General features: G+C 40.5%; 3 protein-coding genes across 4 annotated transcripts; 2 read left to right on the top strand and 1 right to left on the bottom strand.

Moving 5' to 3' along the window:
• Positions 1-272: 272 nt before the first annotated feature.
• LOC120633398 (cactin) lies at positions 273-13249 on the top strand. Its single transcript, XM_039903605.1, has 14 exons — positions 273-448; positions 1738-1903; positions 2160-2329; positions 2588-2825; positions 3066-3240; positions 5245-5378; positions 5888-6040; positions 6996-7119; positions 8192-8360; positions 9279-9421; positions 10154-10272; positions 11357-11487; positions 12114-12258; positions 13040-13249. Coding segments are annotated over exons 1-14 (2058 nt in total). The 5' UTR covers positions 273-446; the 3' UTR covers positions 13229-13249.
• A 1115-nt stretch (positions 13250-14364) lies between these two features.
• Positions 14365-15321, bottom strand: LOC120633500 (NADH dehydrogenase [ubiquinone] iron-sulfur protein 3, mitochondrial). Its single transcript, XM_039903717.1, has one exon. The coding sequence runs from the start codon at positions 15235-15237 to the stop codon at positions 14437-14439; it is 801 nt and encodes a 266-aa protein (XP_039759651.1). The 5' UTR covers positions 15238-15321; the 3' UTR covers positions 14365-14436.
• Positions 15322-16310: 989 nt separating this feature from the next.
• Positions 16311-26145, top strand: LOC120632991. Of its 2 annotated transcripts, none has more exons than XM_039903004.1 (12): positions 16311-16455; positions 16694-16895; positions 18235-18341; positions 18866-19046; positions 19137-19314; positions 20238-20352; positions 21768-21996; positions 22061-22251; positions 22313-22454; positions 23833-24057; positions 24122-24235; positions 25066-26145. In XM_039903004.1, the coding sequence occupies exons 2-12, from the start codon at positions 16707-16709 to the stop codon at positions 25792-25794; spliced, it is 2400 nt and encodes a 799-aa protein (XP_039758938.1). In that variant the 5' UTR covers positions 16311-16455; positions 16694-16706; the 3' UTR covers positions 25795-26145. The 2 variants fall into 2 exon arrangements, with proteins under 2 accessions (XP_039758938.1, XP_039758939.1); XM_039903005.1 differs by lacking the exon at positions 16311-16455 and adding an exon at positions 16526-16588.
• Positions 26146-27749: the final 1604 nt, after the last annotated feature.

Genomic DNA, 27749 nt, shown 5'->3' with positions numbered 1-27749 from the left:
TATTATATTATACTACGTACTAACGTAGGACTTTAAAAGAGGTCAGTGCTACTAACTAATCTAGATTAAATACTACTACAGTTAGATGGCTTATATTTATTGTAAATATTAATTTTAGTTTGTAACTATTATTTCCCTAGAAAAATATATTTTTGGTTGGTTCATAAATAAATTTAAAAAAAACTAGAATCCCAGGCCAAACACAAGTTAAAAAAAATGCTCACTGTCATTGTGACGTAAAATGAAGCACACTTTGACGTAATTTTTTTGATATTTATTTACAGTGTCAAGTTAACAGATCTTCGTCAGTTGTGTAGTAGTTAAATAATAGGGTTTTCTTTGCAATCCCCTAGTAATTATGCTAATTTAATAGTAATTTATAATTAAATCTAATCCATGTATCTGTCAACAAGTTGGAATAAAGCTATCTTATAATAAACCACACGATGTAAGTATTTATTTTTCGAATCTGTTCTTCTAGCTTTTATCAAACGCTAAGTTGGCTCGGCCAAACATATCTTTTTCCTCTTACTCTGAGCAGCCATCACCTCATTATCTACTAATTTTACATGCATATCTTCTGTCCCACAATCCATCACTCTTTTCTTTGGTTTTCATTTTAATCATTTTTTCTGTAGCTGATGGTCTTTTCAATTTCTTATAACGCTTGAATATTGCATATAATTGCACCATTCTATAGTAATTTCAATTAAATATAGCTTAAAGTATATATATTCAATTCAATTCAATTCTTGTTTATGGCTTTTGTCTGTGCCAACTGGGCACAAGGTACTTCGCCAATGTCTTGTAGATGAAGAAGGCACGAAGGAGATTGATCGGTGAAACTAATGAAAAGTTAATTTTGAATATGTACCAAGAAAAAGTATATATAAACAGAATCTAACTATTTGTTGAGAAGACATTTCATTTCCCACATGACAATGTCAACCTAAATTTAATTAAATTTACATTTCTTCTACATGTGTGCTCTATACTTTGTCTTTTTTAGGATGATAATTTTGGCAGGTGCAAGCCCATAAAGTTTCATATTCATTACCACAATCATTGTGTATTACTATACACACAATGTTGTACTTCATTGATGGGTACCACCAACTTAGTTGATGTTAGGCATAACAAACAACTGGAAACTATCCAAATTGGTTTTGAAATAAAATAAATCAAACATTCCATCAACCCAATTATAAATAAACCCATGATAAACTATTTTATTTTAATTATAAGAAATGAATACACATGATTATTCCCAGTACTGTAGCATGCTAAATTCATAGTTGGGAATGATTTTATGAAAAAATAAATGAAATATAAAATGTTTGGTATCACATTATAGTCTGAGCATACAACATTACCATGAAACCATGTTCTATAAAAAGTTGATAATCAAATAGGTTCTTTAACAGTTATACAACACCTCATCCCTTCTTTGAAATTATAGTATAGGTACTTTGTAAATTAGAAATTTAGGATGATAATTTAGACAGCTCAAAGTTTTTGTATAATTGTTAATGAACCTATCTGATTATCAATTATTCTTTGTATAGAACTTGGAATTGATAGTTGTATACAGCAGGAAATATATTTTGGCATTTGATTTAATAAAGTATATACCATAATGATCATTGGCTTTTAACTACTAACTAAAATCTCAATACTAAATACAATTTATTGACATTGATGGTATTATTTGCAAAAGATTAATAAATTTATATTCAGGTCATCTAAGCAGTCAGTAAGCAGATATGATTCTCGAAGAAGATCTGTTGAGAAGTACCAAAAGGACAGAGCAAGAAGTAAAGATCATCAAAGGTCCAGATCAAGGTCAGAGAGTAAACACGTTTCTTCAATCAGAGACAAGAAATCAAAGCATAAAAAGAGTAAGGTAGGCAATATGACAAAGTTTAACAGTTCCATTGGTGAGAAAAGAAGGTTATTTTGCTAATACAAGTACTACTCATGAGAAACGAGCAATTATCATCACAATCATCATTAGTTTATACTTAAGTTTTAATTCATTTTATTATCATGTAATGAAAATCTATTTATTCTTTGTATTTTTAGTTAAGAGGTCTCATTTGTCAGACCCAGTTAATTTCATTCTCATGCTCACTGTTATTTTAAGCTAATTTCTATTCTAGAAAAAAAAGAACAAGAAATCAAGTAGTTCATCCAGCAGCTCATCTAGTGACAGTGATGAGGAGGAATTAAAACTGCTGCAGAGGTTGGAAGCAGAGAGACTTAGGTTGAAAGAAGAGAAAAAGAAGCAGAAAGAGTTATTGAAGGCCAAGGAAACTCCTGAAGAGAAAAGGTATCTGTATTTTACAATATTATTGTTTGTAATGAATTACCCAAAAATTTAATTTCTGTTGTTATTTCTTACTGAAATAATTAAAATTATAATATTTAGAAAGTTGTTTTATAAAATCTTTTTTTTAATGAGACTAGATACACTTCACTCCTTGATTAAAGGAGCTACAAGATCATGTTTATGAAATATGTTTATTTCAAGTAGTTATTCTGTGCCAGTGCTTTGAGTTGTTTTAAATTACACATTTTTTGTTGCTAGAGCTAGACGACTAGGAGAGAAGCAGGAGAAGGAGCGCAAGCGTCGCGAGCGCATGGGCTGGGACAATGAGTACCAGTGTTACACCAACCAGGACAACCCTTTTGGTGACTCTGCGCTTACACATACCTTTGTGTGGTCTAAGAAGCTCGCCAAGGAGGGTGTGAAGACAGTGTCTCACGATGAGCTTGAGGCTCTAAATCGACAGAAACAGATGGAGAACAAGATTGAGTTGGAGAAGGTAAGAGAGGGATACACACACAATCTAAGTATATAGTAAATTAGATTGGATTTATAAGTTCTGGTTGGGCTGGGTAGTGATAATTTAGGAACTTCAACAAGTTGTTTTAATGTTCAAATTTTTCAATCAATAATTTCCATTCTCTAACATTATCTTTATCTTTTAATTCTTCTAGATAGAATAGTAGCAGAAAATAACCAAAAACTGAAATATTTGTATGCGGAATACTCTTGGTGGCAGGTTAAGCAACGTCGCCTAGAGCGCGAGGCAGAGCGAGCGGAGCGCGAGTCCGAGGCAGCGGCCGCGGCTCGAGCTCGCGAGGCAGCTCAGTTCCACAGCTGGGCGCGGCACGAAGACGCCTTCCATCTGCACCAGGCGCGGCTTCGCAGTCAGATACGCATACGAGATGGCCGGGGTATGCTACAGGAGCATGTGATGATAGACGAAGCTCCTCAACAAAGAAAAGTGTCTTTGTATACTCATTGAGAGTAGCAGTGCACACTAGAAAAGCCAATCTGCAAGCATTTTGTTTATTTATTACCAATATGCAGCTAGCTCATACTGGAGTGTTGGTGTTTTGGTTTAGATAAAAAAAGAATCGATATGTAAACTTTGATCAACTATTTTACACTATATACCCTCGACCCACGAAGGTGCATCGCCCGCCTGCCCTACCCTATGTCGATCAGAAGCAAAAAAGATTTTTCATATCTGGCTAGTAGATCCAGAGATTATTGAATATTTATGGATCTCTAGCTGAATCTCTTTTCGCAGGTTTTGGAACAGCCAGGTTTCGGTCTAAGGTCCAGGTGTTAGGTGTTAGTAATTCACATAATTAATGTTGTTATGTTCCAAAGCTGACGCCCAGTGTGCTTTGAATGCACTGTCCTGTCTGTCAGCTGAAACTTTCACAACAATGTTGGAGCTGCTCTCGATATACGCTTCGCATAATTCTAAAGAACTCATTAATTTGTCCGCAAACATACGACGCACCACAGTATCACAATATAATATAGTTTGACGCCTTTAATAAAAATATAATAATAAATGGAGAATCACTAAAAATGGAAGATTCCACAGTTTTTCTGGGCATGACCTTAGATTGCAAGCTTCAGTGGGGTACCCATATAGATACACTAGCAGGTAAACTAAGCTCGGCTGCCTACGCCGTCAGGAAAATTAGACAGATTACTGACGTAGAAACAGCAAGACTTGTTTACTTTGCGTACTTTCATAGTGTGATGTCTTACGGGATCTTAGTATGGGGCAAAGCTGCTGATATTGAAACTATATTCATATTGCAGAAAAGACCTGTATGGTCAATATATAAACTTAAATCACGTGAATCCCTCCGTGAAAAATTTAAAGAAATAAGTATCCTTACGGTAGCCTCACAATATATTTATAACAATATAGTATTTGTAAGACAACATATTAGTCTTTATAAACAAAAAGTGGATATAAACAGTCGACTTACAAGAAATGGTCATAAATTAGTGACATCTGCATATCGTCTGCGAAAGGTGCAGAAGTCATTTGTGGGAATAAGTATACGCTTTTATAATATGATTCCTAAGGTAATTTTGGACTTACCAATGCATAAGTTTAAAGAATGTGTTAAAACACATTTATTACAGCGAGGTTATTATACAATTCATGAATTTCTTAATGACAAGGTTGCTTGGAAGCATCCGGCTCCGCTTTCATCTATCACAAGATAGAAAAATTAATTTTGAAATGTAAAATGTAAATTGTTAATGTTGGAAAAGAGCAACTGCTGTGTTTCTTGCCGGCTTTTTCTCGGTAGAATCTGCCTTCCGAACCGGTGGTAGAGTCACAACACACAGACAGACTTGACGTTTCAAAAGTGCTTATATTAGGCCTACTTGAAATAAATGAATTTTTGAATTTTTTGAATTTTGATCTCGTGACAAATGCTGACTTCGTCTAAGCAGCGTTGCGAAATTATATAAGGGCGAGAAAAGGTCCTATACTGGCGTCCGGCCCGTAGGTTGAGAGTTTTCCTTTTCTTGCACTTTCCTTACGATTGTTCTGTGTAGCCGGCTTTGTCTTACAACTTCATGGCTATCAGTGGCAGTCCAAAATTGTCCTGAAGTGTTTGGCTACCTGTGATAGTAACGAGGCAGTCCCAAAATTGTCTTTGAAGTTTATGGCTTCCTGTGACAGTATCGGAGCAGCCTCAAAATATTCTTGAAGTGTTTGGCTACCGGTAACAGCATCGAGTCGGTTCCAAAATTGTCCTGAATCGTATGGCTTCCTGTGACAGTATCGAAGCAGCCCCAAAATTGTCTTGAAGTGTATGGCTAGCTGTGGCAGCGTCGAGGCTGTCCCAAAAATTGTCCCGAAGATGTTCTTTACCGGTGCAAGCATGAGCTCAAGTGGCCGTTTGTCCGTGCAGCCAAGCCCATCGACCTGCTGGCGTGGTACGTCAGCTCTGAGCAGTGCGTGGACGCGCTCGAGATGCACGAGCCCTACACCTACCTCAACGGGTTGCTGGCGCAGGACCTGGAGGACCTGTTGGAGGACATCAAGGTGACAGCTCTTCCTGATTCCATAATTCTTGACTGGAATATCACCGGGCAATTTCAATCGCAGTCAAGAGTTACGCATATCACAGTTATGTTAGAGCTGTGTATAATAGTAGCGGACAAATATTTAGGGCTTTAACAGTTTTGGTAAACCCATCAGTTTCTACACGTCATCTTATCGGAACGCTAAATTGGCGGCACGTCTCGGTCGTGTGCTAATAATTAGCCACGGCCAAATTTTATATTCCTATTAAAGTGATTTTACTTACACTTGACGAAATTATCCATTTATATTTTATAAATTCTTATAAAAATTGCACAACCGGCAGAAGGACCGTGGCAAAATGGCTACGATTCGCAATTTTTATATGCATGTTTTTAAATTGATATGGCAACAAGGAATAGGAGAAGTTGTCCCCCGTTTATCATAACGCATCAGCTGGATATTATTTCCACTGGGGAGAGTGAATAAAGCTGTGGTGGGACCCCCCCCTGTACCCTCTCCCGCCGCAGGTGTACAAGGAGCTGGAGCAGCACGCCAACCAGGCGTACTGGGAGGACGTGCAGACCATCGTGCTGGACGAGCTGGGCAAGCTGCGCCGCCAAAGCGCGCCCGGCCTGCGCCGCGACGGCGTGCACGAGGCCGTGGCCGACGACGTCACGCAGGTCTGTGCCGCAGGGTACACCACCGCATAAATATCATTCAATGAATCGTCGCGCTCGAGGACTCGTCTGCAATGAGGCGATATTCAGCAGACTTCACTGCAACGCAGTATCTGATCTGAGTTCGTTTATTGTAGACAAAGTTGACCAGGGTAAAAAGTGTCTTTGTGTTTTATTGGACCTGAACAAGGCATTTGAAACCGTCTCTCTCCCCAAACTTGTAGAAAAACTGGACCTTATAGTAGTCAGTCAGAGGCACGCCTTTGGAATTATTTAAGGATTATTTATGTAACCAAAAGCAAAGGGTCAAAATAGGTGAATACGTTAGTGATACGGCTGACATCACTTAAGGAGTCCCACGAGGAAGTGGCCTGGGGCCAACCTTGTTTTTGGTCTATATAAATGAGCTGTGCGAAATCAAGCTCAAGAATGGTCAGGTTTTCTGTTACGCTGATGATACCACCATAGTTTTTTTTGGGCATACTTGGAAGGAAGTGTCCTAACAGTCAGACAATTATATATACTCCTAGTAATCTTAAAAAATCATAAAACACTAAACTTCGATCCCAAAAACTTTAAATAAAAGAACTAATTGTCTCTACAGTTAACACAAAAACCGCCTTTGCCTGTGTAATAGAATTAATAGAGTATTGATTATTTATTTACTGAAATATATAATATATTATATATATATAATAAATTATTTTTCATTCTTTTTTTTCAATCAAAAAGTTGTTGGTTTAAATGTAATCGCTTACACGAAGAGAGCTTTCCGGTATTTTTCAATAAGCCTTGTATATATTATACAGTGAGCTCAATAAATTGTATATTATTGAATTATAATTACAAACCAAACCATACAGATGTGGGTTGTTGCGAATTATAGGAGACGTTTTGTGTATTATGTACGACCGCAAAGTATCCTGCAATATCGTCAACCGTTTTGACTCCATCCTAGATCTTCAAAGGCAAGACGGGCGCTCAGCTGGAGGCCCTGCAGGCGCAGATCGAGCACAAGATCAGCGGCAAGAAGGACGGCGTAGACGTGCCGTACTGGGAGAGCTTGCTCAGCCAGCTCAAAGGTGAGCTCACTTTGATTGCTTGAGGGTACAGGTTGCTCGGGTGACATTGAACTCCAGTACATCATAACACTAACGTTCGTAAGCAACCGCAAAAATATAACTTTCTCATTTGTTTGTCGTACTTAATAATATTATAAATCCGAAAGTATGTCTGTTTATTTGTTTGGTCTTGCTTTACGTCTTACCTAAGCATCAAATCAATTTGATTTTTGGCATAGAGTTAGCGGAAAGGCGGTTAATGCTACTTTTTATCTCAAGTATACAAACGTTTTCCACGGGCTTTAGACAGAGCTTAAGAAACGCGGATAGCTGAAAGGATATGTCTTTACACACGTGCCACAACTTTGGTTGCGATTTCACCTGTGTATCGTTTATCTTTAAGATGCATTTCGGTTGGTTCCCTGGAGTACAATTTAGGCATGATGACAGTAACGAAGAATCGCTAAAATATTGTATTATCTAATGATATATGATTCAAAAATTATAATTATTTACTTTATATTCTAAGTGAGATTGGTTTTAATTTTCAGTAAAACCGATGAGGGTTATGGCTACCATAATCCTTAACAGGTTAGTCAACTAACATCTTAAACTGCATCATGACTTACCACTAGGTGAGGTTGCAGTCGAGTTCTAACCTATAGTGGAATAAAAAAAAAACTTTTCATCTTTCAGCGGCAACTTCTTACAACACTATTGTGGTACGTCCTGAATTCTTCTCATTATGAGAGGCGACCCGTGTCTCGTAGTGCCAAATGTGGGACTTTCTACCTAAGTATACTTAATCGATCGCGTGATACTTCACTACGATGTATTAAAAGAACGCCATCTAGTGACAGTACGGGTTTCCAATATTGCGACTAGATGGCTCTCTTTCGATACCATATAAATAGTAGATACTTAGTTAACTTTCACGCTATTGAATAAGTAAACTTATATAGAAAATCTAACATTTCAAACGCTGTAGTGAGACAGTGAGGGTTCACGACGACCTCCCCAGCGCAGTGGTGAATGCTGGTTTGTGAATTTTCTGTGGCTGGTTGTCTGGTTGTCACCCCACTGTGTGTCGCAGCGCACCGGGCGCGCGCGCGCCTGCGCGACCGCCACCAGGACAACCTGCGCCGCAAGCTGCAGCTGCTCAAACGCGAGCAGGGCGTGCAGCCCGCCGACGCGCCCGGCGCCGACACCGCCGACGCGCCCGGCGCCGACACCGCCGACGCGCCCGACGCCGACGCGCCCGGGTAATTCCTGCTTCGCGGCAGTCTCACCCATAGAGACGCCCGTTTAAACCATAAGCATGATGTGAAACTTCTTTAGAACCGTTGCGATTCGAAACTCGATAAAACGAAAATGCATAACGATAAAGAAAGAAACACATAAATAGGATTAAGTCGGCGAGAGAATGAGATGGATAGAATATATTACGCATTTTATTTCAGTTACCATGGAGGCTGAATAATATGTTCAGAACATAGGTACAGAACCCTCATTCGGCCACTATTGCATGTAGTGGTGCATTGTGTCAAAAAACAGTGAAAACGCCGCGCGCAAGTCTACGTACACACCCGCGGATTGTTGCTAGCTCACAAACTTTTCTCACTTTTCCCATTTTATGGTAAACGTTTAGAACATTAAGAGGTAAAATAATTATATTCAAATGGAATGAAGTAACTAATTTGTAATAATAATCCTGATACCTCTATATCAATCTCAGGCTCTCGTAGGCGTCTTTCAGAAGATTCATTTTAACTTTAATACTCGTATAACGTATTTATACCGAATGCCATAATCGCTATTCTCTACTCACTAATGCCCTGACTCTGTGCTTCTCTAGGGTATACGGTGTAGTTTTTGTGTTTGTATTATCATATCATGATATTCCGTATGAATTTAAGAAGAAGAAACACTTTATTGCACACAAAACACACGGGAAAAGAAACAGTTAGAAGTATACAGTACCCAATGTAGACATGTAAAGTTTATGAAATTACATTATTGGTAATGGAATTTAATTAATTTTATGTGTCAACTGTCAATTTACGAGCTCCCTAAACATTACACACCGCTGAATCGCTGTCGTTAGACATCTTCTAGGAGTTAGTTGAACCCATCACCTAGATTCCATAGATGAGTGGCGTAATGTGTGTCGGCTGCGACAGGTCGCCGAGCCCCGAGCTCAAGGCGGAAGCGGGCCCCGCGGAGGACGGCGAGGCGGCGGACGAGGCGGAGCGCGCGGAGGACGAGGCGTGGGGCGTGGCGCAGTACGCGGCCGGGAACTACTCGCCCGAGTACCTGGGCCCGGGTACGCTCATCTCAACCCGACAGACATATGCAATAATACCCCGACGGCGTAGCATATGTCGGGGTGTTACTGTATGCTGAGAACTACCGCCATACCTATTTTTGCCGCTAAGCAGCATTGTTGCAACGCTGTGTTCCGGTTTGAATGGCGCGGTTGCCGGTGTCAGTACCGGCACGTAAGGCTAACACGTACGCCTAAAGTTGGACGCAGGGCAACGCACGTTGCACGAAGTGCTCGTTGCGTGTTGCCAAGATTTCCTCTGTCGAGGCGATGGTTTTCCATGATGGGCCATCTGCGTGTTTCGTTAATTATTGCTTAAAAAATTGTTTAACATGAGACCGCTTTACAGCATTCAATATCGAATAATATCTAAGCACTTGCTATTTCGTTGCTCAGAAGATGCAACTCAATTAGACTAGTCTGTTCTGTAGCTAGCATGAATCAATTGAGAGAATTTTTAATAAATTAAAATAAAAAAAGAAACTTCAAAATAAAAAATCCCATTTAGGAATCGAACCGATGTTTTACCAGTTTCTCGCAAGTTTCATGTGAAATCGCGCGACGAAGCACTAACTGCTCGATAGAACAAGACCGGTCATTCAACCTCGTCAACGCTCACACGAGGGAGGCTTACAATAATTATTAAAGGCGCCTTCCTGATGTCACGGAGACACCTAGTTTCTTCTAAATCTTAACGGCCTAATTGTCAAAATTGTGAGTGTCGGTCCGCAGCGGCGCTGGAGCCCGCCACGCTGCTGACGGAGGCGCGCGAGGACGAGCAGCGCCTGGCCTACCTGCGCGCGCGCCTGCACGCCGCCGCCGCCAGCGCGCAGCACGCGGCGCTGCTGGCCGTGAGTACCAACTGTACACGCAACATTCTACATTCATGTATTCTATGCGTAGGTGACTATTACACCGGTTCGGAAGGCAAATTCTACCGACAAAAAGCTTGCAAGAAACTCGGTAGTTACTCTATTCCAACATAATTTTACAGTTTAACAATCATTGCGGCTTGCTTGCAAGAAACATTAAAAAAATTATCATTAATGTATTAAATGTGTTTTATACATTCTTTAAACTTATATAATGGCATATCTAATATTTCCTTCGGTATCATGTTCTAAAAGCATATACTCAGTCCCACAAAGTTTTTCTGCCCTTTTCCAAGACGATTATCATTTATAGGCTTCAAATAATGGATACAATATTTACATAAATACTGTAACCATTGCGGATAAAGAGCCTGTGTTACAGAGGGTAGGTCCTTCCTGATGCTACAGAGGTTGCTTGTTTATTTTAAACCTGTTTCATCAATTAACACTATGCTGAAGCCGATTGTTTATAGCCACATTTTTTATAAATATTTACTAACTAGCTGTTGCCCGCGACTTCGTCTGCGTTTGATTTTGTTTTTTGATGTGGCATTCAATTTAGTTCTAGATCTAAAAAAAAATAAAGTATTCAGTATAGCTCAGCCTTAAATGAGGGGTTTGCTGCTGTCCGCTGAGGATTTTTGTCCTGTATCTCCAACCACAGTTAGGGCAAAATTAAACACATATCATAACCTCTATAGTACAAAAATAATTATTGAAATCGATTATTATTTTTCGAATTTATAGTGTAAAATCGTCAAACACTCATCTTCTCTCCCAAAGGAACCGAGCTTAATGTCGGGATAAAAAGTATCCTATATTACTTCTAACACTTCCAAGAATATGTGTACAAAGTTTCATGAGGATCGCTTAAGTAGTTTTTGCGTGAAAGCGTACCAAACAAACTTTCATTCACATTTATAATATTAGTAGGGATAGGGACGTTTTCTTTTGCAAAGATTACATTATTAAATCGCGTGATCCAAGTGTCTATTCGGATCGGCAGGGCGGGGCGGAGGCGGGCGCGGAGGCGGGCGCGGGCGCGGAGGCGGGCGCGGCGGCGCTAACGGCGGCGGCGCGGCGCTCCATGGCGGGCGCGGACGGCGCGCAGTTCAGCGTGGAGGCGCCGCTGGCCGAGCAGCCGTGCCTGTGGGCCGACAAGTACCGCCCGCGCAAGCCGCGCTACTTCAACAGGTGACGGCAACACGACTGCACTTGGCGGCAGTGCCTCGTGGCACCCGATCTCCAGAGTTTCAATTGCGTCCAGCCACTCACTTGATGTCATCCAGTTGACACTACAGACTCACTCGTTGACATTCCAGGACCTTGGGACCCCAACGTCAAACGGTTTCTCGAGCTATAATCCGCCCACTGTTATTATAGCTTCCCGATTATTTTGTATTTTCAACGGATCTCTTCAGTCCTGATCTCACCTACACCACCACAGTTAGCGATAGCTCTACTACGTAAAAATAGTGCCGGTCGTACGCCTTATTTATGCCCCAGATTAAGAGGCAAGTGTCTCAAACTTGAATTTCAGCAAGCATCGTCTAATCCTTCCGAGCGCTTTATCAGGAACAGAGTTATACAAATAAAATATGGAATATCTTGCCTGAAGATGTAGTGACTGCAGTATCACTGGATCACTGTAAAAATTGACTGGTCAAACATAAAAAAAACAAAGAGCACATGAAATGATATGGACACATCAGCGATAGCTATTTTGTCTATTATATAAAAATGATGAGAGTGTACCTGCAGTGTAATAATATCTCCCGATAGTGTTTTTGTTTTGTATAATTCTCGTTCGCTCGTTGCAGAGTGCACACGGGCTTCGAGTGGAACAAGTACAACCAGACCCACTACGACATGGACAACCCGCCGCCCAAGATAGTGCAGGGCTACAAGTTCAACATCTTCTACCCGGACCTCATCGACAAGAGCGACACGCCAGAGTTCTCGCTGGTGCGTATCAATGCTAGTGTTCTTAGGTTCCTATTATAAGTATGTGAACCCAAATTATTTTCCTCGTATACACTTCTGGCAGCGACGTGGGAGTCCCAGTGTCACCTTTGCAAACATATTATGATCTAATATGATATCATAATATATAACATGAGTTCATAGCAGATTGACAAATTACGACAGACTGGCGCAGTGGGCAGTGACCCCACTAACTGAATCCAAAGCCGTGGGTTCGAATACCACAACTGGAAAATGTTTGTGTGATGAACATGTTTTTCAGTGTCTTGGTGTTTATATGTACCTATATAATAAGTATTTATGTATATTATTCATAAAAATATTCTTCAGTCATCTTAGTATCCATAACCAAGCTACACACACATCGCCATCTAGCCTCAAAGTAAGCGCTTATAGGCTAGATGGCCATATGTGTAATGTCGCAGAAGTTATATCGCTTTTAATTGACAATGGTGAGACACTGGGATTTCATGTTATGCAGTCCCAGTGTCGCCTTTGTGATCGACTGTAATATGTGCAGTGTGGTGACGGGACAAGAATACAGTTGTGACTGAACTCTTCTTCCCACCGATGTGATATGAGGATTATGGGAATACAACAGACTTCTGTGCTACTACTACTAACTCGTAGTAGTAGCTATCACAAAACCATCTGCCCAGCAAAACGATTAAGAGCAAACTCTCACGTTTGGTTGTCCTAAAGTCCAGCGCTAGATTGCTTGCTTCCTTCTGGTGACGACTGTGACACCAATGCTGAATTGCAGAAGCCGTGCCCCGACAACCCCGAGTTCGCCGTGCTGCGCTTCCACGCGGGGCCGCCCTACGAGGACATCGCGTTCAAGATCGTGAGCCGCGAGTGGGAGTACTCTTACAAGCGCGGCTTCCGCTGCCACTTCCACAACAACATCTTCCAGCTGTGGTTCCACTTCAAGCGTTACCGATACCGCCGTTGAATATACATTTTTATTTCCCCACTAGTTTGTTTCTGTTTTTGAACTTATAATTATTTACTAGGGAACCTTACTCATAGATGTATCAAAGCTTGTATTCTAATTACATTTTACACTATCCCCTAAACTACTTCCAAGTGACATGATGTGAGCAAGGTATATCTACATTAATTTGTCTTGATACTAAAATCACTATTTGTAACTAAATCAAGGCCAATACAGGCAATGAATTTATGCAATTGGCACTTGATTGCTCATGGAGACATGTTCCAATGGACAAGAACCACAGCTGAAAACAATGATAGTTCAGACTGCACATCCGGTAGTGATTCCATCATTGTGTCATTCAGAGGCCCTGACATATCCTGTATTAAAAAAATAGGGCCTGACTACCATTAGCCTACGAGGCGATTAAGCTATTCTCCACTCCACCTAAACTTGAGTTGATATTTTCTAGGCAACCTTGGTCCATTCTAGGCTGTATCATCACTCATGATCAGGTACAATCACAGTAGTCAAAAAAACCTAACAACTATGTGTATAAGCAGTGGTAGCCAAGTGGATAAAGCTTCAGGTTTCCTTACATGGAGACAGAGTTTGATCCCCAGCATGTACCACCCACTTTCTTTTCAGTTATGTGCATATTAATTTAAGCAAAATAAGGAAAAATTAGACTTGCCTGCCTGAGAATTCTCCATAATGTTCTCAACTGCATGTGAAGTTTACCAATCTACTGTCTAAAACTACAGCCAATATTATGCTAGTCATTCTCAGAAGAGACCTGTGGCTTTTAGGCCCTGGCTTGATAATTGGTATATGGTTGAAAATGATAATAATGATGATGATTATCTGTAAGATTAGTCGTTTTTTGAGTATACGTATAATAATCCTGCTTAAAATCTCAAAAACTTTTTCCAAAAAAATTTAAGAGTTTTCTATTTTTACAGATCAAAAATGTGACTTAGTTAAATGAAATTTATTATCTACCATAAATTACAGAAAAAGATCAAGCATTAAGCTATAAATCTATGCATTAACTGACTTGTATATATAAATGTAAAGCTTGTGTACTTCATGTACTAATAAAATAATTAGTTATTTTATTAGCCTACATAGAAAAAGACATTTCAATAGATGTCCAGGGACTAAATTAATGTATTTTACATACATTTATTTAATAACATAATTTATCACCTAACAAACATAATAATCTATTGTTTCTTAGGTTGATCTTCTCCTGGGTTCACTACTTCCTCTGCAGCAGGATTTCCTCGGAAGTTAGGGAATTGTTCCCATGGGGCACTCAGTTCAAAGCGCCTGAACTCCTGAGCCAACTCCAAAGGTTCCACCACTACACGTTTCTGCTCATCATCGTAGCGCAGCTCCACATAGCCACTGAGAGGAAAGTCCTTTCTGAATGGATGACCCTCAAATCCATAATCAGTTAAGATCCTTCTCAGATCAGGATGGTTAGCAAAGAACACTCCAAACATATCCCAGATCTCTCTCTCATACCAGTTGGCGGCTTTAAACACTTCGCAAGCCGAATCAAGAGGAGTCAGCTCATCTGTATAGGTCTTCACCCTGATCCTAGAATTGTAACGTAAAGATAATATGTTATAGATAATTTCAAATCTGTATGGGCGGCTCGGAACATCCATGCCCGCGATATCGACGAGGTTAGCGAACTGCGCGCTGTGGTGGTCTTTCAGGAACTGCAGCACAGGGATGACTCCATCGGGCGGAATTAAAACCTCCAGTTCATTTCCGGCAGTAATCTGTACCTTTTGTACGTATTTCGGCATACAATCTGCGACATATTTGCCAAAATCTATTAGCTGAGACTTCTGCAAAGGGTCTAATTTGGCTACGGTCGGCCTTGTTTCTACTTGTGGGGCTGCTTGATCGGTTTTTGTGGCCATTCGCTGAAGGCGAGAATATTGGTTGTTATTCAAAACAACGCGCCCAAGGTTGCACCCAGTACCTAGGGTGCGTTTTAGAAAAATTGACATGGTTAATTGTATTTTATTCAGATATCCTTACGTAATTCAAGCTCACTAAACGAAAACTACGAAGTACTATTTGCATTAAGTCAAAATGACTTTGACAGTGACAATCCGGGTGTCTGTGTTCTGTGGTATTGCTGTATGCTCAGATAATATATGATACAAAACAATAATATAAAATATAAAAAAAAAATTTTTTTTTTTTTGATAAAATCTATTAATTTTACATGCTGCCATAATCATGCAAAACTAATATAGTTTGTTGGGTATGTGATCGTTTTGATCGTTAATGAATATTAATTGCGTAATAGAAATAACTTTAATATTTACAATAAACAATAATATTGTGAGATAATTATGTATGTTGTGTTGTGGTCTTATTGTAAAGGATAACCCTATGCCTACATAGGGTTATGTTGTAAAAACTGAAGCTGGAAGGACACTTCTACCTCCTATTCAAAATAAATTTGATTGTTTCCAACCAATGGCAAGCTATCTTCGCTGTAGCCAATATAATATACTACGTGCACTGCCTGTATATGCATGAGGTCGAGCCACTCACCCTTACCTTTTTGCTTTTAAAACCTTCCTCGTGATTTCATATAATCACAATAAGTAAATAAATTATTATTCATTTAACAGAGGTGTCGAAAGATCGAATAACTGATTCTTTTATTGAGGTATTTATATAGCATTGAGTTTATTTACAATAAAAGCGAAGGATCACTAGCAATCTATGTAAAATTATCCATAAATGCATCGATTTATTTGTAATTACTGGCAAAATTTGCAATACTACTATACTAAATAGATATTTTGGAACGTAGAACTATCGATAGTATTGCTATTACCATTATATATAATGTAGCTCGTAAAGCGTTATCGACAATATCATTAGTGTTAATAAGTTCTTATACTGTCGCTAGATAATAGTTTTCTGTGATTTTGTTTTATATGATGATAGTAACTATTCGTTTTTCCATCGATATTCGATCGAAAAACTATAGATAGACCGTCGATATTGTACGATTGAGTGTCGATACGCAACACTACTGTGCTTCTCTACAGAGTACACAGACTACATCTGTGTAGCGATTCTTGGTGTCGCCTTTGTGTCATTATTTGAAAAGTACGAAACGAATTAAACTTTTACTGAACGTGCAGGCATTTTCAAGTTGGATTTTTCTTGATTATATGTGTGTTGTTTACAAAGAAGCAGTGTAGGTAATGTAAACGATAAAGATAACACATTGACTTTCTTTACTTTGCTGACAAATCTCACTTTGTTTTAAAGCTTTCGAAACAACATTGTTATTGTTATTAAATTTTGGACATACCTGCAGTATTCAGTTAAACTGTCCGTATTAATGTTATCACGTGTTTAATGTATAATGCGTTTTAATTTTAATACAAATTTTGCCTTACCTTTTCTATATTATACTTTTAAATTTAATGGTTCTAGAGTTGAATTAAAAATGGAAGGAGAACTTGATCAGTTGAAGTCAGTGTTCCGATCACTCGTGGTGTCATCGCCGACGCAGGTCGACGCTCGGTCTCTGCTGCGAGACTACCGCAACATGGTCGGCACGCAGATACCACTCGCTAAATTTGGATACAGGGATCCTATTGCTTTCCTTAGAGAACGATTCAGTGACTGCTTCATAGTAAGTGCCATTTTTAACCACATTTAAGTCTTTAACCTCATTATCATCATAAGATCAGACTGGATCAGGCTATGGTCTCAAACTTGGATTTTAGCAGGAATCATTTTATCAGGAATTGAGAGTTATACAAAAGTGAAATGCCTTTCTAGAAGATGTAGTGACTGCAGTATCACTGAAAAGACTAAACAAAAAACACAAGATATGATATAGACACATCAGTGAAAGCTGCATAGTCCATTATATAATAATAACAATCATAATCATCCATAACTCCAATAAGTAAGAGGTGCATACAAGACTTAGAAGCTGAAGCATTACCACTAGGCTATCACTGCTTGTGACTTCAAGCTGTTAGAATATATTTTGTATAATTCAACTGGTTAAAATGTGTCTGTGTAAATACTACACAGTTAACATAAATCAGGTAAACAGAAGGTTTTCAACAATTGTCAAACAAAAACCTAAAAACTGCTATTAATTAATCAAATCAACCGTAACATTAATGGAATGTAATGAAATGCAAAATATTCAAATTCCTAAAGTTGCAGGTCAATTATATAAACTAAAATCAACAAAAAGAATGGTAACAAAATAAAAGTTAAAAAAAACAAGAGTATATCTACATAATACAAAAATATGATAGTTTGTATAAATGACTAGCTTTTCTAGTAAATTGTGGGAAAGCAAATTTAGGGTTACTTGAAATTAAATGTAAAAACATATATATTTTCCTTTTTATTAAGTTGGCAGCATTAAAGATATTTTTTTATGGGACTCCTAATAATGTTAGGAAATTTGATTTTCTAACTGTTAGTAATTCACAATGGCCATATAGATCTACATTTGAATTTCTGTATTATTTGTGATGCAATTTTTTAGAGTAAATTGTGCTAGTTTCAATTTTATTTTAAAAACTTGTTTAACAGGTAATTGAATTGTGGCTATTCTATGAACTTTTGCTTTTACCTTACCTCAGTTCATTTGTTTCAACTTTATACTACTATAGTAGTATAGTATTAATAAATACTACTTATTTCTCATAATTGACTTGAATTTCATTATTACCTGATTGTTATACTTTTTTTTATTGACAAATTTAATTGATGTGTTCAAAGACTCACCTTAATTCTTAAAAATGGCACTAAAATCCACAATATTGATCTAACTTTGAACGTTGATCAAGTATCATGACTTGGTATGCATTGCCAATAAATCTCTCTCTCCGTTTTCATATTTTATTAATTCATTCATAGATGAAAATACGCTTAATAGGCTGCAAATCAAATCTGCTATAATATCCATTTATGAAAATAAATTCTAACATATAACTCTTGTTTAGTTTCAGGGGCCCAGTGGAAACCCAGAGCTTACACTGATTGTGCCAGATACTCTGAAACATGTTGACAAGTTTGTGCAAAAACAAAAAGTCTCATCAACTGCAAAGTAGTGAGTTTAATCTTTAGCATATATTTAATACTAGATAAAACATTAAGTTTCTACATTTATGGTGGAAGTGAAAGTATTGAAAAGTGTTTGTGTAGATATAGTTTTTTTAAACTAAGGAATATTCAAAATAATTGAAGTTTACTAAATTAGTGATACAAAATTAAAACATTAGAAATTTGGAAGCAATTTTAATTTTTTCAAAATTTATTCCAATATCTACTGCATGAAACAACTGCAATTAATTAAATTGATACTGCCAGCATACTGCACCATTTAAATTCGATACAGGATATCTATTTCTTGTTTTTATTTTTTTACCAATGTATAAATTTATTTGACATTATCACCTGTTGCATCACACCATGTATAACATCACTTGTTTAAATTGCGATAGCAGTTCTACTATTATATAATTTAACCTTTAGATGAAATGGAAATTGTACAAGTGTTAATTTTTTAGGTACCTATTGAACAATTTGCAGTGAGGGGGAAGGAGAAATTATAACTTTAGTTTATTTTTCCAGTAAAGGTAAACGAAGAAGTGTGCCACAATCAATAGTCAGGCCAGGTCCAAATCTGATAGCGTCTACATTTGTATCTAAACAGAATTTATCAAACAAAGAGCTCTCTTGTACATACAAATCAGAAAATACAAAAGAAAACCATGCAACACCGTCACAGCCTCAAGTACAGAATGGTTCACAGGTAATGACTAATTTACAACACAGTAAAATGCATTACAAATCTGGTGTTTTGGCCAATTATACCAGTTATATAGCTTTTTCACTTTTCTAGGTATTCCAAAAAAAGGAGAAAAACATCCAGAATGGTGAGAGCAGCTTACAGCCTCAAGGTGACACCAAGAGAAGGACTGCATCACTTTACATGGCTTATGAGCGCCAGCAGTCCAGGCCCAGCAACGATAGAGACCTCGTCAAGGAAGATGATCATTCAGGACGACTGACTTCATTAAGTAACATATTATTTATCTATTTATTAGGTTCACCAACAGATTATACACTGAAACTAGCTTAGGAACTACAAAATTGAGCAACAAAGTTGTAGTGGAAATTATCAAATAAACAGCTATTTGATAATATATTACTGGAGATTTTTTTGTATCGCTGAAGACAACATGAGTGGATGTCTGCACAAGTAGCTTCGAATAGCTTTTAGTGCTCACAGCAGATCCTAGCCTGGATGTGAGCGCCTAAATTCGTTCTATAAAACATGCCAACAAAAGGTTAAACTTAATAGTTTTTGATGAACTAACAACAAGCAGAAAAAACGTTTTTGGATTCATTCAATCCTCAGAATGGGATCCAAATTATAAAGTGGATTCCAAATGCCTACTCTTAGAGACCCCGAATTACTGCAAAGTAAACTGTTTTGAGAGCCAGACATGAAAAATAAAATATTTTTTTTGCAATTACGTCAAACATACCCCTGATTAATTAATTAGTTTATGTGTGTATTAAATTACATTTTTTATCCAAAATAAGTCTAGGTCACTCAGAAATGCCATTTAAGTCTCATGTTGTTGAGCAATAAGGATGGACTGCAAATGGAACAAAAGAAACGGACATATTCAAGATTCAAAGACTTTGTTTACATGAGATAACAGGGAAATTGGTCTATAACTAAGCATATCATCCGCTTGCCCGCTTTTCGGAGGACATAATATAATATAATATATTGCTATTACTCTTAATTAATATTGTATTGATAATCTTAAAAATATTTTTTTCTGGACCAAGTGTAAGAACAGAACAATTTATGAGCATAAGCATATAATATAATTTATTATAAGTAGTAAGCATAATCTTCTAGTGTGTCGGAATATATTAGAAAACATAAGGTTCCTCACATTACGTTAAAATGTTGCAATTGTTCCAGGCAGCTCGAGTAGCAGTAAAAGGACTCAGCTAGAAGAACTTAGGAGAGAGCTCAGAGAGTTGATCGTTTCGAATCCCGATGGAGTGTGGTGCACAGACCTGCTCAGACTGTACCGGTATGTGCCAAAAAACTTAACTGCACTTTTGTAATGTGCATTCAAAAGTACATTATATTGAGAGGCTGTAATAAAATCTGTAAATGCTCGTTAAAGAAACCAACCAGCATCGTAACAAATTAAGGACATTACGATTATGTATTATAAGGATTTTCCTTTAATATTGTATTATTTGCTGAGATATTTTGAATATGTTTTGAGATATTTTTATTTCATATGAGGTCAAAATCGACGGGAACATTACGTATCTATTAATGATGGGCACTCCTTTACTGCCCCGACAGTTCCTAGTGCCGTGTGTACGACTCGCGTATGATGCTGCTTCAATGCGGGTATTAACGCTTATTGTGTCATGTGACATGTTGGTGATAATAACTGGAACCGGCGGTTTAACGTGCTGCTAAACGAAGCGCATATATTATACTGAGAACTTCATCATCATCAATCAATTAACTATTATTTAATGTCTTGAAAACGTGAGGGGGCATCACGCTCGGCCCCCTGAATGGGCATCACTAAACATAGCAACTTAAAATAATAACAATTATTTGCCTAACCTGAGTTCTGAGTTGTCGAGAAGTGAGTGAATGATAAAATGATCAGAACTATAAATAACCAGTTTGAAGAAATGGCTCTTACAAAATTCATTTTATTCAGTAAAGGAATTTTTAGCGCACATAAATATTTGACTCGATATATAAAATTATCTATGAATGAATGAATACACTTTTATTGTACAACAAAGAAAGAAAAAAAAAAAAAGAGTTACAAAGATATAAATACATATAAAGAGAGTACAATTTGGTGGCCTTATCGCTACATAGCGATTTCTTTCAGGCCACCAATGGCGTAAAAGGAAAAAGACATAGAAAAGAGGTAGGTGGTGCAATACTAAGATTTAAAATTATACAAATATGTAAATAAAATATAGATATATATATATATATATATATATAACTATAATATATATATATATATAAATATTTTACATATAAATACAAATAAAATATTTAACATAAATACCTATATAATAATTAATATTATGCTTTTTACTGTCTTAATATTGTACCGTCTCTGAGACTTATCCGTGAAACCGAAACCCTAATAGTTTTTGAGTAAACCACTGCCATAGTTTTTACTGAAAGTAATCAGATACAGCCCTAATACACACTTTATTGGGTACGAGTAGCCTAGCGTACGTACTATGCGCGTGTCGGTCTTTTATTCTCAGTTGGTATAAGTAAACACAGAACGTTTTGAATTCGTTCGTATGGAAAAATATATATGCTTCTTTTGAATTGATATTTTTCAGGGTGGATATAATTTCGTAATTCTGTTACACGTCGTGCACGAGCGTTCGGTGCCTCCCGCGTTTCTTCAAATAAAGAATTAGAATTAGATCCGCTCGTCGCCAGGGAGCGGTACGGGCGCGAGCTCAACTTCTTCCGCTTCGGCTACACCAGCGTGCTCAGCCTGGCCGGCGCGCTGCGCGGCGTGGCGGCCAGCTGCCACGCGGCGCGCGGCGACTGGCTGCTCCGCGACGCGGCCGCGCCCGCGCCCCGCCCCGCGCCGCCCCGCCCCGCGCGCGCCCCGCCCCGCGAGCCGCCCTGCGACCCCGACGACGCGCTGCCCGGCATCGCCTTCGTGAGTGCACCCCCGAGCGGCCGCCGCCGCCCCTAGGCCGCCGCTGACCGCAGCTCTGGCGCAGGACGCGGACGTGTTCCCGCGCGACTGCCTGCACCTGCTGGAGAGCGTGGCGCCGGCCAGCCTGGCGGGCGTGGCGCGCGGCGCGCTGCTGGAGGTGTCGGTGGGCGAGGTGTACTCGCCGAGCCACTTCTGGCTGCTGCGCCTGGGCGAGCGCCACCACATCGCCATGGAGGACATGATGGACGACATGAAGTGAGTGCGGCCCGCCGCCGCCCGCGCCGCGGCGCGCCCGCTCACGCTCGCCTGTCCGCAGCCGCTACTACGCCGGCGCGGAGGGCCGCGCGCGCGCGCTGGCGCCGGGCGCCGTGCGCGTGGGCCACTACTGCAGCAGCTGCTACGACGGCGACTGGCACCGCTCGCTGATCGTCAAGGTCCTCGACTGCGACACCGTCAAGGTACCGCCCCGGCGGCGCCGTGAGTCTTCTCGAGTTGTCAGAAGCTAGTACTATATCGATACGCTGCGATAACACTTCGCAAATATCTGGCGTACCCTTCCGACTTCTGTCTTTCCTGATGAGTATGATGTGATTTTATTCAACCTTTTTTGATCAATCGTGTTTCATTGAAGAAAGAATACAGAACCCACTCGCTTAACTGAACGTTACTTTACTTTTTTGTTGTTTGGAAAGGCCATTCCGCAGTAGAACCCCGGGACGGTCATTTGCGACTGAAAATGTTTATTGCGAAAGTGTGTCAGTTTGTTTGCTTGTTTGTTAACCTTCACCGATCTTAATGAAATATGTGGCAGAGATAGTTTGCATCTGGAAGACGACCCAAAACACTGCTAAGTATACCTACAGCTTAGCAACAAAACCGATTACCTAGATTTGGGGATGGACATCACACCAAAACTACTGCATAACTTCAAATACAATTTGGTGTGATTTGTGTTCACACTATGCGGAAAAGATGAAAGTGATTGACGATTTTAAGCCATAACTCCGAGAAATAATATCGAATTGAAATATTTTTTTTGCAATTTCGTATACATCTGATGAAATATTATTTGGAGTGAGGACATAATTCCTTAGTAGACAAAATTTATAAGAATTTATAAGAAATTACTGAGAATTTTAGAATTTTTCTTGGTTAAACGTGTGTCATATTAATAGTTAACTAACAATCTGATTTAGATTTTTCCTTCGATTACATTTTTTTTAAGTGATAGAAGCTGAGACTCGCAAATATCTATCCATTTATAATTATTAATTTGAATTTATTGCTAGCGACTTCTAATATGTGGTGCTGCCATACCATAACTATTTATTTAAATTTTAAGCTTGAACATTAGTAAGGTTCTATTGTGTAGGTTTTTTAATCACAGATTTCGCCGAAGTTACTTTGTCAATTTGCCGGTTTTAAGAAACAAACTTTGATTCAAAAAATGTTTAAAAAAAGAGTATAAAATTTATACTCTTTTTTTAAACATTTATACTATAAATGCGTGAAAGTGCTAAATACATGGTAGCGTGTTTAATGTGTTTTTATTGATAATACAGTATTAAAGAGATATGAGTACTTCGTGCACTTCTCTACATAGATGATAAGTGCGGGTCAAAGTTTATGCTTCACGTAACGGTCGGTCATTTGCGATGGGCTTCCGAGAGCGAGAATAGTAATGTTATTGGCACGGCTTGTTGAAATATGTCGAAAGAAGTTGCATTTCTATCTGAACTATCATAAAGCTGAACAGTTTGTTGATGAATTCGCTAGCCGCTAGCGTCAATCGCCGCTAGCGGGCGGGCGCCGTCTAGTCGCGGAGTGGGTCGGCAGGTGCGGCACGTGGACTACGGCACGGTGGAGCGCTGCGCCGCGGCCGGCCTGCGCCCGCTGCGCCGCGAGTGGGCCGCGCTGCCGGCGCAGGCCGTGCGCGCGCGGCTGGCGGGCGCGCGCCCCGCCGCCGCCGGCCGCCGCTGGCCGCGCGCCGCCGCGCAGCACTTCCTGGCGCGCGTGCGCCAGCGCCGCCTCGTGGCCCACGTGGCCGCCGTGGACGAGCAGGCGAGTGACCGCCCGCCGCCGCCCCGCCCGCCGGCCCCGCCTCACTCCGCCCTTCCTTCCGCAGGACGACGCGCTCGAGGTGCTGCTCATCGACACGGCCACGGACGAGGACATCTGCATCACCGACGAATTGATCCGCTCCGGACACGCGGACCCGCGGCCGGACTCCGCGATAGGGGTAACTACCTCCTCGGCCCCTTCTCTGTGCCCGTTCACTTCGAAGCTGCGGGATTCGGACGACTCCGACTCCGGCTCGGCCGACGTCCGGTCCATCCTGGACGCCGTATCCCAGTTCGACGGCGCCGCGAGCGACGTGTCCGAGTCCGCCTCGCGAGTGGCGGGCGGCGTCCCGAGGCCCATGGAGCCCTGGGCTTGCGCGAGCGACAGCGACGACTCGGACGCCGCCAGCGCCGCGTCGCGCGCGTCCGTCGCGTCCGCCATGCTGCGCGCCAAGCTGCGCGCGCTGCACGCGAGCCTGCCCGCGCCCGCCCGCGCGCCCGCGCCTGCTGCGGCGCCGTCTGGCGCTGCTGCGGCGGACGGCCGTGGCCCCGCGCACGCACAGCACTACTCCCGATAATCAATAATCACAAACTAGCAGTCGCGGCACGCTTCCCGAGCCCGCCGCGCCACGCCTCCCGCCTATGGGAGAAAGCCCAGTAATGGTTCATTTATTCATCTTATCTATTACCTTACCCGGTAATATTTTTAAGAAGCCGAATGTTTCACGACGAAATCTAACCATTATTTGTGAGAATGTAAAGTATTATTATCTTGACATCGTTACTCTACAATAATATATATTGTTCCTCTCGAAATGATTTAATAAAATATCAATTCGGCGAGATAGACGACAAGGTTCCATAGATAGGTTCCCCGTTTTACTTCAGGTCTCGATACGACGGAACCGATAATACTTCGAGGTCTGCACGTCCGCCCGGAGCCTCGCGTCCGCGTCACTTTATTTACGACTCGCGTTCGATAACGTTAACACGATCGGGTGGCTTGCAGACGTCGGAGTGTTACCTGTTCCCGCGGTTCGAGGCGCTGGAGAGCGGAGATACGCCGAACTTCGCCGAGATTTGCGCGTACCTGCGCGACGGCATCACGCTCGAGTTCGTGGACGACTTCCGCCGACACGTGCCGCCCTGCCTGCCGCCCGGCGCGTCGGCGGCGGCGCGCGCCGGCCCGCCGACGCCCGGCGCCCACGCGTCCGGCGACGACGACCGCTCCACTCCGCCGGTCGACCCCCCTCTGCAGCTCGGTCGCGCGCCCCGGTGCCTCGACGCGGACGCGGACGAGGGCACGGCCGACGCGAAAGACTTCACCCCCCCAACTCCTCCCCCGCTACCGAAGCCGTGCGCTCGCCTCGCTCCGCGCGCAGCCCGCCCCCGTACTCCCCCAATGCTCGCGGCCTACCCCCGATTCGTTCCCCAAACTTACCCTCAGTTTACATCTCAACCAAACATACCTTGCGACCATAATCTACGTTTAGCAACTTCGATTTCGAATTCGACATTCATGCCTCAACTCGGACCGGATTACCATTCCCGTGTGCCCCGAATGCAAGCCCCCGCGGCCCCCTCCCCGCCGGGCGCCGTGTCGCTGTCGGCCAGCGAGGTGGAGGCGTTCGCGCTGCTGAGCCGCGTGGCGCCGGGCGCGGCGCAGCGCTTCATGCTGGCGGCGCTGCAGCGCGCGCTGGGCCCCGTGCGCGCGCCGCCCGGCTTCGGCGCCGAGTAGCCGCCGGGATCGATTCTAAACTATCACTAAGTTATAATAAGGCTGATTTTTCGTTGAACGAGATTCACAACACAGAGAACACATCGAGTGAGGCCAGCGAGGAAAGGAAAACGTAACTACTTGAATGAACATAACACGTTATTTGGATCGATATTCGTTGCGTCCAGCTCGTATCGCGCCGAGCGGGCGTCACCACCGTGGTGTACCGGTCGCGAACGTACGAAGCACGCGATCGAAAACAAAAATCCACAACATATCACAATGAATGCAGATCTTTGAAAAACTTTTAATATAGCTTTTATTCTAACTCTTCAATACTGAGACAAAAATACAGACATGCTACCTGACCTATTCTGTAGTTTAATGGTAATTTATGTTTTTAGGAGATAAAGAAGTGCAAGTATAATACAATGATGTACCTCTCGTTGGCCATACTTTGGTACGTCTCTGATCTGATCTTGTTAACTGTCATTTAAAGGCGTCGTTAAGCTATATATAGTAATAATATGTTTAGTATGGGAAAAGAAGTTTCAGGTTCGCCGACCCGATTGATGAAAAATCACGGGCCTATGATATTTCTGACGAGAAACGGATCAGTAAAATCTATACTAATGTTTGTGAATACGAAACCTCAATACCACTACCTCTAGTATTTTAAGTTTTTGTAATTGTAAGTGTTACATAGGTTCTTAAGGAATAGATAAGTAAAAATGGACGTTCCTATACGAAATTGTCTCAGCTTAGGTTGAGTAAATCTTAATTTAGTTGTATTTGTATTGTTCTGCAAACAAATCATTAAACCCACGCCACTATTAGAGGCAGAAAATAAAGTCACCTGACATACCAAGCGCGTTATTTCTGACATGCTGTTAGAGCAAATCACTACAGTGAAATGTAAGGATGCTCTTTAATTATTCCGTATTCGGATCATATATAGATGTTAAGACTTTTTTGTTACTTTTTGACATTTAGTGATTTTTTTTCTTTTCAAATTATTAATTCCATAAATAAACCGCGCCTTTAAAGTAACGATTTATAATCTAAATACAAAAGCGAAAATTACTTATTTAATTAATTCAAAGGCCCACTTATCATCCGTACGGTAGGTACATAAAAAATGTGTACATAGTTTTGAATAATAATGGCGACAACTATATTCGTAAACTTGAAACAAATGCAACGAGGGTATTAAACATGCCCGCGTCTAAGAAAAGATTTTATTAGCACAGACAAACATTTCATCCCGTAAACAGCATAATATGCGAATGAGATAATTAAGTAAGATTAATAATCTATTCTTTAATGGCGCAGCTTATACATACTTGTATGCAAGTATTTTTTTTCCTTATCTTTACAAACTGCCTAAGTAAGATAAGTTTGTTACAATCTTTAAGAAGTAACAATAGCGCTTATTCGATTATACAGTCAAACGAAATTGACTATAAAAGAGTGGATAAAAACATTTGCCAGTAATATTCTCTCTGTAGAACGACACCACAGTAAGGGTTAGCCGAACAAGCAGCAATAGTTAGTATTGACAAAATTGATTTATAAGTTATATTTTCGCATAGTATCTATTTGTTATATACTTATTATAATTATATGTAAGTACTATAACAAAATGTGAGCATTTATTTTTCTCAAACCTAGACACAGTACACTCTAAACTAAATTGACACCAAAATTAGAAAGAAAATTAAATTCCTCAACTGGTATTTTAGGTCTCAAATGCATAAGTTCAAACAATGTGTTAAACACATTTTTTAAGATGAACTAGTGACAAAGACATATGCAAGTAACTCCACTGTAATCACATCTGCAAACAAGATGGAATAAAAATGTTAACGTCAATCTACCATCCCCTTGAAACACATTACTTGTTGTCAATGCTATTCAAAATACCCTGCAAGGACCTACGTTAATAAAATATTCTTCACTTGGAACAAAGAATATTT

The sequence above is a fragment of the Pararge aegeria genome, chromosome 21, assembly GCF_905163445.1.
Source record: "Pararge aegeria chromosome 21, ilParAegt1.1, whole genome shotgun sequence".
Lineage (NCBI taxonomy): Eukaryota > Metazoa > Arthropoda > Insecta > Lepidoptera > Nymphalidae > Pararge > Pararge aegeria.
Note: the sequence above shows the minus strand (reverse complement) of the source record. Positions and strands in the feature narration are given on the sequence as shown.

Coding starts and splice junctions, on each gene's coding strand:
- LOC120633398 (XM_039903605.1), top strand. Junction 2,330..2,587: donor GAAACTCCTGAAGAGAAAAG/GTATCTGTATTT, acceptor TTTTGTTGCTAG/AGCTAGACGACTAGGAGAGA. Junction 6,041..6,995: donor TGGCCGACGACGTCACGCAG/GTCTGTGCCGCA, acceptor ACTCCATCCTAG/ATCTTCAAAGGCAAGACGGG.
- LOC120633500 (XM_039903717.1), bottom strand. CDS start 15,237: ATGTCAATTTTTCTAAAACGCACCCTAGGTACTGGGTGCAACCTTGGG.
- LOC120632991 (XM_039903004.1), top strand. CDS start 16,707: ATGGAAGGAGAACTTGATCAGTTGAAGTCAGTGTTCCGATCACTCGTG. Junction 21,997..22,060: donor CGCTGCCCGGCATCGCCTTC/GTGAGTGCACCC, acceptor GCTCTGGCGCAG/GACGCGGACGTGTTCCCGCG. Junction 24,236..25,065: donor GGCCGGACTCCGCGATAGGG/GTAACTACCTCC, acceptor GGTGGCTTGCAG/ACGTCGGAGTGTTACCTGTT.